At 42.6% G+C, this 10655-nt stretch overlaps 1 protein-coding gene across 49 annotated transcripts; it reads right to left on the reverse strand.

Moving 5' to 3' along the window:
* Nucleotides 1-493: 493 nt before the first annotated feature.
* LOC123181714 (N-myc 2 proto-oncogene protein) lies at nt 494-10444 on the reverse strand. Of its 49 annotated transcripts, none has more exons than XR_006491837.1 (13): nt 9975-10444; nt 9546-9681; nt 8796-9303; nt 8636-8713; nt 8300-8374; nt 7682-8171; nt 7190-7347; nt 6931-7073; nt 6485-6629; nt 6081-6180; nt 1806-5981; nt 1248-1363; nt 494-810 (listed from the first exon to the last, which is right to left on the reverse strand). XR_006491837.1 is itself a non-coding variant. In XM_044594038.1 (2 exons), exons 1-2 carry the CDS (start codon nt 10299-10301, stop codon nt 9655-9657), a joined length of 354 nt encoding a protein of 117 aa, XP_044449973.1. In that variant the 5' UTR covers nt 10302-10444; the 3' UTR covers nt 9648-9654. The 49 variants fall into 49 exon arrangements, 1 of the variants encoding a protein (XP_044449973.1); XR_006491856.1 differs by lacking the exons at nt 7682-8171; nt 8300-8374 and having other exon boundaries at nt 1806-1911; nt 2870-2961; nt 4199-4271; nt 5786-5981; nt 8636-9303; XR_006491848.1 differs by having other exon boundaries at nt 7682-8374; nt 8796-8870.
* Nucleotides 10445-10655: the final 211 nt, after the last annotated feature.

The following is a 10655-nucleotide window of genomic DNA, read 5'->3' on the forward strand; positions in this document are numbered from 1 at the left end:
AATCTTTATCATAAAAATACCAAAAATATTATCTTATCATCTCTATCAGGTCTCACTTTTGCAAGTGGTCGTGTAGGGATTGACAACCCCTTTATCGCGTTGGTTGCAAGGTTCTTATTTGTTTGTGTAGGTACGAGCACTACTAGAAAAAAGGCTACTAGTAGCGCGGGTAAAATGGCTACTAGCAGCGCGGGTACCCGCGCTACTAGTATAGCGCTACAGCTAATAGTTAGTGGTAGCGTGGGTTAAACCCGCGCTACTACTAACTTTGTTAGTAGTAGCGTGTGCCACCCACGCTATTGCTATTACATACACGCCCTATTACTAATGAAAAAGTAGTAGCGTGGGTAAACAACCAACGCTACTAATATCCTATATGCTAGTAGCGCTCAGTTTCCTCCCTACGCTACTACTAACAATTTAGGAATTAAAAATAATAATAATTAGATGTAGTATTCATGACTAGTAATATGTCCAATGCAAAACAAACGAATGTCACTGAACCATCTCAATATTCCATTTAACATGTCACAGAACCATCTCGAGATTCCATTTAACATCAGACACACACAACCATCATCGTAAGGTGGGTACCTTCCCTAGTGGTCTACCACCAACCTAAACAGACCACTTCTCTAGATGTATCTACCTAGGCTCGGAGTTCAGACGTCGGTGGACTCGAATCCTCCCTCCCCCGGACGGTGGCGTCAAGGTCCTCCACCTCGGCGACCTCCGACGTCGAAATCACCTGGACGATCATCTGTGCGACGTGGCAACAAGGCTTCGCGGCGAAGTCAGCGTCGATCACCTCTGCGCCCACGTCGGGAAAGTGAAAACTTGTTAGTACGCAAATTGCATCAGTTCAACCAAATAGTACTAGCAAACATGCACGAATAGGGAAAAGAAATTTTCTCGTTCACCTAGTTAGGTATCAACTATTTAAATAAAAAAATCAGCAACTTCTTCCTTAAATAAAAGCGGTGCTTGGTAACTGCACTTTAAAAGCTTGATAGCATATGAGATTAAGATATATAAATTTGTGTGGTCACGTCCTTGCATGTTGGAAACAATCATTGGTTAAGATTACACTCTTTTGTAGAGGAAAGAACTTTGGGACAATCAACAGCCTTTCACTTGATCTCCGCTAGCTACTTTGGATTCAATAAGAAAAGGAACATTTATTTGAACTGAAAAGAACAAGGAGGCAAGCATGATCAATCTTTTGGCTAGAATTTCACAAAATGCACCTGTCAACTGTACTCTAACAATCGACATGTCCCATCTCCTCATGATTAAGGACTTTAGCTGAGCCGACAACATGGCAACACTTTCCATGCTTCTCCCATTTATGAATCCAAGATTTCTGTAAAGAACAAATAAAATTAAATTTCAGCAGACATATATTTCCTTGCATGTTGTGCTGTACAGTAGCTACGGGAATAAATATACGAAAAGGAAAAAGTGAGTGATTTCTATTAACAAGAGATCGCCTATGTAATAGCTACAAACAAATGAACCTGCTGCACCAACTCATATCATGTCTTACATTGATATTCTCCACGTGTTACACATATACACCATCAACTATTTGTCCTAAAGTATTTGTCAATGACTAATTGGATTCTTTAAACTTCTAGGGGAAAGAAAGATGCCATGGCCTTGCTCGCTGCTAACATGAATGGATGAAAAGGACATGCTTTGGAGTCTGGAGTACTTTGGAATGAATTTGAGAGTGTCACTTATAGCACTGGATGCCACCATTTATTTTCAGTAATGTAACTGCAGTAATGGATAATCTCACTAACCTCTGTAACTTTCTTTGACTGCCGATTATAAGGGTTGTCGTCAGTTTTAAACATTTCCATCTGAGATGGGCTTAAGCCATAGAGGAATTGAGGAATGTTTTTGTAACTAGATGACCCGGTTGCGCCATTGGCGCAAAAAGCGAGTTAGAAGCAATGTTAGTGGTGAGTAAGTAAGAAATGTAGATGGAAAGATAATGCAGTGTGGACTGTATTGCAGATAGTAGAATGACTTAAACTGATTTACAAATAGTAGAATGACTTAAATTGGTTTACAGATAGTAGAATGACTTAGGTCAGTTCATAGAAATACACTTATATATAGGCTGCCTCACAGCTTATTTAGGCATCTTCTTAGTTTGACCGCGGTCTTAAGATGATATGTACGAAAAAGCAGTGTCATCATCGGATAATGCTTGCATGGTAGACTTCCACAGGTACTTGAAGGCCTATAAAAGGTGTTGGTTCCACTGTCAGACCATTTGGAGTAGCCCATATAGTTATTATCTCCGGAATATATTTTCTTTCATTGGTCCATATGACACACTTGTAGAACCAAATATCAGGGAAATCACCAACATGATAGTTGTTGTTCTCTAGCATGCAAAATAATGACTCAGGATGTCTTCCAGAGGTGAGCCGTAGAACTCAGTTGGTAGCCCTGTAATCCTTATCTCATCTCTTCGAGAGAGGATATGCGATACTACACCAATAGACACGATGAGAGGATAGCAAGCAACCCGCGGTAGACAGAATAAATGGTTTAGGAGGGGGAAACAGAAATGAAAAGAGTGTGTATAATATTCATACTACACAAAGGATAGGTTAACCATGCCTGCAATCACCATGAATAGAATTAGCAACAACTATCTATCCGTTACTTGAATGGAATGCAGGTGAATGCATCTCCAATAAGAGAAGAATAGGTAGTGAGCACACAAGTTTGCACTTTACACAGGTAAGTAATTGGATCAGGTAATCAGGTTTGCCAATGAGGTTAGAACAAAAGTTTGGTATCAAAAGTAAATTGATACAATTGCAAAGGAAAGGTTTTGTAAGAAAGGTACCCTGTAAGCAATTTCTTCTGGTCAACACAGATGCAAAGCAAAGGTGTGAAAACATCAGTTTATCTTGGTTTTTAGGCCTATTATCAAACAACCTGTGATTGTCACAAAAACAATGAAGTAGGTAAAATCTGGGAGTTATTCAACTAAGTCTGACAATACACGGTTTATTTCCGGCGAAAAAATACATCCTCTGGTTTTTAGGAAGATCCAACTTACAAACAACACCGAGCATACATTCATAGCAAATACATAATGACCATGGGCAATGGCATAGAATGCAGAACACAATAGATGGTTTAATTTACATGTGCCATCGCCATAGGAAAACTAAATACACCTATCACAGATCCTTGAACCTAGAGCAGAGTAACAGTTTCAAGTAAAGAAAAGCGGGAACGATTGTTAAGCAGGTATTTTTTTTGAGGATGTCAGCTGCAGTCTCCCAAAGCATAGGAACAACATAAATTAGGGGTTCACTAAGTGTATTATGTTAACAATCTGGTCTCACATACATAGCCTAAGTATATACTCACAGGCATGTTCCTTAGTATATAGCTAATAACAAGGAGGCATTATCGATCAGTTAAACCAAAGTTAATAGTGCAGCATGTTGTCTATAAAGTCAAGTGACCATGCAGTTTTTTTTCAGGGATAAAAGATGGTGTGATCTTTTCCATGGTCTTTAGTTTTCATCTTTCAGCCTATGTATATGAAGTTTTGGTTGACCTGCACTTCAATTGATAGTTTGGTAAAGCCTTGTACTAAAGATCAGAAAACACATTGGTGGTTAGCATGTACTGCTCCAATAAACCTGGATCACCATCTGAATGAAAATGCACCTAAAGGAAGGTGTATCACAATTTCTATCACGGGAAATACACAGGTCGTCGTGATACCGCTATAAAAAGGCGATCTTGGAGGCATGCAGCTTGGTCCGGACACCCTCGTTATTAGCATAATTGGCTATCAAATGGGCATCCACTCAAATTATCTAAAGGGAGATTATTCTTTGTGGTGGTCCACATGCTATAAATTTTCAAGTAATGTTATACATGAAATGGAGGTTATATGGTTAACTATCATATCAGCATCACTCAAATTATCTGAAGGTAAACTCAGTATTTTTCAGGCTAAAGCACTGAAACGGAGGAGCTACCCCACTTTTCTTTCTTATTATATACAGGTTATACATGAAATAAAATGAAGTATACATGGTGCGTAAATGATTACTGAATTGCTCCTCCCTATCCAGACGAATTGATTTCAACCGCCAAATCACAGCAGAGAGGACGAACAGTGAATAAATTGGATGGCAAGGAGTTGCAATACCTGTGGATGGGTTGGAGACAGCGAGGTCGCAGGCAAGGACACCCATCCAATCATGTTTATGTTTTTGTGAAACCTGAGAAGAATGTGAAAACTGAGATGCAAGTAACACCATAGCTTCCTTTTGTTTAGGTTCTGCTGAAAAGTCCCATAGCATGATATCTTCAGAACAACATGTGGTGTGCCAGTGGCATCCAAACAAAAAGATTTGGAACAGGGAGAATAGAAATACACCAAAAGAGATCGTCGTCTTTGAATTTTTTCTCACGCCTGGCCTAATTGCAAAGATATTTTTAAATGCCCACATATTTATTTAGCTGATTACTATAAGCAAGAAAAGCCGCCATCATACACAAAGCGGAAGACATTGAGTATGCTCCTATACTCTGTCAAAATTAAACTACACAAATACTTTCAGTTCGAAAATGTATTTTCATTGCCATCATGTCATCATACACATCAAAGAGCCAATAGATTAGCTAACTGACACAATCCATATATTTAGCATCATGATTTCCAAAAAATCAATTAAAAATAACCTATCACCTGAAACTCAAAAGCGATAACCTCGAGCGATGATCCAAGTGTTGAGGCGTCACAAAAAACAGGGCCATTTTTTAGCCTAATTGGAGGCTGTAAAGGCCTAGTCAAAGTTTTGTTTTTGCCTGCAGGGGCAACTGTTCGCGTGGGGGCCTGGGGCGAATCGTTCGGTCCAGCTCCTCCCCCAGATCGACCAAAAACGTTCGGTGGGGTGATCGCTCCCTGGCGAACGTTTCGTTCGTTCCGAGGAGAAAAAAAACCTGACGTTCCCAGGAAACCATTTTCACACTTTGCATATCTCCGTGCGTATACTAAACATGCTAACGACATCCACGCACTTGAGAAAGTAAATAATCAAACAACACTCACATGACTTGCAGAGTCCTATCATTTCTGCTTTACCGCCCCAAAAAACAATATAGTTGTTCTGCAAGTAATTACATGACATGATGATGGCTTTATCAGATATCATTTTTTGTGATTAGTGGCCATGTGCATGCCTAAACCTGATATCATGATTCATCTGCAAGACTGCAAATTCTTCCTAGACACCTAAACTAAACCAACAAGTTATGGTAGTAGTCCATAGAAATAATTTAGAAAAAACAACATAAAGGAGAGGAGAAGGCAGATGGTAAGGCATCGTTACTAAGAACAGGTTACAACCCAAAAGATTCATTTATTCCAGAAATATAAGTATGCATCTCATGAGAGGAAAATAAACTCTCTTAAGGGAAGTAGAACAACTCATAATCCCAACCGAACATGCACAAAACAGAGATCAGCCACGTAATTTTACTGCATGATAGGTTATCATTTTTACTTTTCTTGTTTAGCGAAGAGGGGTCGCAGGTTGCAAGTAATATAACTTCATTTGTATTTCCTTGGAAAACAGAGTCAGGTGCAACCTTTATACACCACTGTCTAATATGAGTTAATGGGGAAAGGAGTAATGGAACCAATGAGCATATAAATTCTGAAATCATCCTCGACAACATCATGTGTGGAAAATTTTACAAAGGAAAAGGGCAATCTCTTCTTTTATCATACCAGGGGTACATCAAATAATTTTCATTTGCAGACAATAGAAAAAGCCTTAACTCAGCTGAAAGATGGGCAATCCAGAAATACTGATGAACATCAGCTCTATTGACTCGTGTAGTCCAGGGATCGCAAAAGTAGCTAATTCAATATCCAGACTCTGAGTGTGCAATTAACAATTGTAGAGTTGGCAAGGACATAAATCCTATAGTAAAGATATTGATATCAAATAAATAAATGAACTGGGAATGAAGAATCAGAGAAGGGGGACCTCACTGTCCATGGCTAAGCAAAACAAACTTACATGTAAAGATGTGGCATAGGTGTGCTTGTCTCACCGAGCGAGATCCCTGTGGGTTGCACATAATGATGCAAGAGTAGTCTGTCTCCAGGAAACTTCAAAGCTACATGACCACACCAAAGTTGAAATCAAAATTAGTTATGTACAACAGTACAAGATGATTCTATGACTGGCAACCAATTATTCTAGGGTTAGACAATCAGTTCTCAGCTTACCTAATTAGTTTGGTCTGCTAAGCATTTTGTTCCTACTGCAATCTTCAAGTATATTGTGTAACCAAGTTATTCATTGGTACTAAAGAAAGAACAGCCTGTATAAATTATCTGAGCAAAGTAGAAAAAATAAAAAATTAGTAAAAAGCAATAAATCCTAATCGCCATCTCAGTCAGCAATATAAAAAGTTCTACCATGATTCTTCAATGCATTGCGAAGTGAGATCCCAATCCCATTTTCATCTCAATCCTTCTCCAGAGCTATTTTCCCCCAAATCTTTTTTGGCCAACAGTCTGTAGGAACATAGTGGAACTTCCCCAATCTTCTTTGGCCATCAGTCTGTAGGACAAAATGTAACTTCAATGTATAAGAGTATGACAAATAAAACAATATTTGCACAAGCAAAGACGAAATTTTCTAGGAAATTAAAGGGTCAAGTGTAACAAGCCTGGGTGAAGTTTAAGATGGATAGGACGTTCCATGTGAGGTCAGCTCTATACAAAGCATGATCATACATTATCCTATCAATTTGACTGACCTACAAAGAGGAAGCACATATTGTACACAGACCAAACAGTGGCTTGAGAAATGAAACACCTTTGATATACAGCATAGAGTCAGAGATGATGACTGAACTTACATATCTTTTGGAAGTGTTGATTCATCAGTATTTGAATACAGAAACAATGAGCCACCAATCTCAAGTCTCAACACTCAGAATTTCGAGAGAAGATATGTGTGTTCATTTGTGATCAGTAATCATGAAGATGTCCACGCACACACCTGGTTGAACAACATTAGCAGCTTGTGATATGCCAATCAGGATACCTCACAAAATATTCTCACAATGCGTCGATCAGTATTTATGCAAACCAACAACCGCCACATTATTTTCTCACCTGCAACTTGGGAGCAGGCCGCCGCCGTCGACCACCGCTCCGCATCTTGGCTGCATTTATGAATCAAATTCTTAGAACCCTTGGTATACTGCTATCTCGCAACATCACCTGCAACTTGGGAGCAGGCTGCCGTCGTCCACCACCGCTCTGCATCTTGGCTGCATTTATGAATCGAATTCTTAATGTCCTTGGTATATTGAACACAATTTCATTCAAAGTGCATAACATGATCTATGAACACAATTTTATTCAAAGCATATGAACCAAATTGACTACTGCTTCAACCATTCAACCAATTGCTGCCACCATTTTCTAAAGTTAATCTAGAAAAGTGGCTGCATAGAGCTAGATCCCAAAATAATCACATGAAGAAAGAAAAACTACTTTTATGCAGAAGATGGTACATCGTCTCTTCATACCTCACCGTGGAACACCTCACCAACAAATCCGGCTCGGAGAGAGAGGGGGGGGGGGGGGGGGGTTGAAGCTCACCTTGGTGATGGCGGCAGATGTGGTCGTCGTCGCTCGATGCGCAGCTCCCAAAGCCAGGACACCGTTGGTCCAAGCCGCTGCCGTCCGCGTCCTTCCAGGCCGATGACCCTCTCACGTCAGCCAACGCACCTCCATCTCCTTTTTCCTCTCTCTTTCGCCCTCCTCTATTTCCTTTCCTCTCTCCATGGCGCTGCATCAGATCGAACGCCACCGCCATCGCCCTTGGCGTGCAGGTCGCCGCCGCCGCCGCCGTCGGAACGAATGCGGGCGAAGAAAGTGACGCGCGACGGCGACGATTGAAGTGGGGGGAGGGGAGGAGGGGACGCAGGGCTATAGCGACGGGCGATGGCGGCGAGAGAAGGGGAGGGGAGGGAGAGGAGAGGAGGCAGGGCTCGAGGGGATTGGTGGCTTGGTTTTACCGTGCGAACCCCACGCTCTATGCGGATCCCCTCTTTTCGCACGCAGCGTACACGCGAGACACACCGCAAAACTGGGCCCGTGAGAAAAGGAGGCCCACCAGTCATTCACTTATGCAGAAGAGCACAATGTGCAGATAAACGAGTGGCTGGATTTTTTACAGCGCCGTAAAAACGAGCCAGCGAGGCAGATCGAGCGTACAGGAATCGTTCGAAACGGAGATGGCGCTGGGATGGCGGGTACTCTAGCAGCTTTTATATGTTCCATTATCCATTACTGCAAGAAGGTTAAAAATAAAGCTTGAAGCCACTATGACCGGACCGTGAAACATGTGAATGGAATTACAAATCATAATAATAAGTATTTCGTCTAGGCAAATTAATGAAGTATAGGATCCTGATTTCTCAACGAATTTAAGCATGTGAGATTCAGATCACAAACATTTTGTTTCTCGATGAATTTAAGCATGTGTTAGACACAAGCACAATTTTTGCCAATCAGTGATGTGAAAATAAAAACGAGGAGCAGAGCATTTACCTGAGAATCTGAAGACGCAGTCCCCTGTATTCTCTTCCTCTCCTCCTTAGAAATCAACGATTCCACCGGAACATAGACCTGCAACCAGTGGCCGAGCGTGACAAGCAACTAAGAAGGGGTCATTTTTCAAAATGAATGCAAAAAAGGATGTGCAACTCACAACATGTTGTGCTGATAGTTGTTCTTGTTCAACACTTTCTTTGCCTCTCTTTCATTTGTAAAAGGACTGCATGTTCTACTATTTCAAAAAAAATGTTACTTCTCTAAATCAGGACATGGCTGACTGCACAGTACTGTGACTGACCGCTTGACAGATTTAACACCTTAATCAAGTTACTTTAATTTGTACAAACAGGTTAACCCCATGGCAATGGAAATTTACATGGCACGCAAACACATGGTTGAATGACTTAACATCTGATAATCTTAATCAAGTTCACAAGGCAATCAAAATCTGCACATCATCAGACAAGTCAGAACACTCGTCGGAATACCACTTTATCACTTGTCGGAACTGAACATTGCTTGCTCCTTCGGCAGCAGCCAACAGTTTACCGTTTGTCTGTTCATTGGCGCTCATCGCATTATGCGCTGGCCCTGAGGGTAGCGCACATCATGAGAAGGGGCATAATGCACATCACGAGAACTCTGCGCTCCTCCAGTTTTTACTAAAATATGTGCTCGTTAGACAGGCAAAAAAGTGGCACAGATAATCAAAGTGCGCGTATACGAGTGCAGTGAAATGTGGCAATGGCAATATCAGCAACAGCAGCACTATTACTAGTGCCTGCTGTACTATCTTAATTAATAGTAATTTCACAGTGGCTTAATGAATTAAGACATGCACCACTCCCTCACTATTGCTACATATCTGTACTTACTAGGGTATGAATTATGCGCATGAGCATACCTTGGTTTTGCATCGTGTCTATATCTCATGGGAAATAATCTCATCAGAATAAACCTCCCTAATTCCCTCTACAGGAAAGTCACTCCACTGTATCTCTAGTTTCAGTGTTTCACCACCGAATACAGATAATTGAGACCTGCAAAAGCCAACAAAAATTAGGACTCTGCCATGAGAAATAATTTCTCAACAAACACTCCAGTTTCTTTTTCAAACTGATTCATAATGCAGTAGATGCAGCAGACGCAGCGGGCTGGCGTGCGGCGGCGATTCGCAGCCGGCGGGCTGCCGAAGCCTTGATGTAGCAGGATAGCAGCCGAGAACGGGAATTAGGATTTGGGGAAAAGACATAGAACTAAATCACCATTGACATTCAGAACCGGGCGCCAGAAGAACTACCAAACGGAATCAGAACAGAGGGAAGACGCATACCCACTGCATCTCGATGAGGCGCATCAGCTCCGCCATGACCCGTCCCCGCCGCTCCCGCACCTTCTCCAGCTCCTCTGCCAGCGACACCTCCTTCTCCCTCGCCACCGCCGCCGCCCTGCTCTCCGCGTCAACCCTGGCAGCATACGACCTCACCGACGGCGGCGACGCGGCAGCCGCCGGTGCCTTCGCCTTCGATTTTGCAAGGGCGGCGCCGCCCAAGGACAGGGAGGCCGCCGCGTTGCCGTCCCTCAGCTGCAGCGGGCAGCGGCGCGAGACGGGGAGCAGCGGGCGCGCGGCCGCCGGCGTGGCGCACGCGGCGGGGGGCATGGGGGTGGACGGACGGAGGAGAGGAGGTGGAAGGGAGGCCGGCGGCGAGTGGGTTGGGAGAGGAGAGGAGGTTGGGGATCTGGATCGGGCTGCGTGGTTTTTTTTTAGAAAGACGGGGGGTGGGTGGTGTGGGACGGTTGGTGGTGTGGGAGTGTGGATCGGGCCGGGGTGGACACGCTTAGTAGTAGCGTGGGGTCTTACCTGCCCTACTACTACTTACTAAGTAGTAGCGCTACTACTATGGCCTATCCCAGGGGTATTGTTGGAGACCATTTAGTAGCGGTGCGGGTTTATACCACTCGCTACTACTATCAACTTAGTAGTAGCGCGGTTTTTATACCCCTCGCTACTACT

The sequence above is a fragment of the Triticum aestivum genome, chromosome 1D (genome assembly GCF_018294505.1).
Source record: "Triticum aestivum cultivar Chinese Spring chromosome 1D, IWGSC CS RefSeq v2.1, whole genome shotgun sequence".
Classification (NCBI taxonomy): Eukaryota; Viridiplantae; Streptophyta; class Magnoliopsida; order Poales; family Poaceae; genus Triticum; species Triticum aestivum.

Bases quoted from the DNA above. Each gene is read 5' to 3' on its own strand.
- LOC123181714 (XM_044594038.1), bottom strand. From the start codon at position 10,301: ATGCCCCCCGCCGCGTGCGCCACGCCGGCGGCCGCGCGCCCGCTGCTC. The intron at 9,682-9,974 runs GTATGCGTCTTC...TGGCTTTTGCAG, and splicing joins GCCTCATCGAGATGCAGTGG to GTCTCAATTATCTGTATTCG.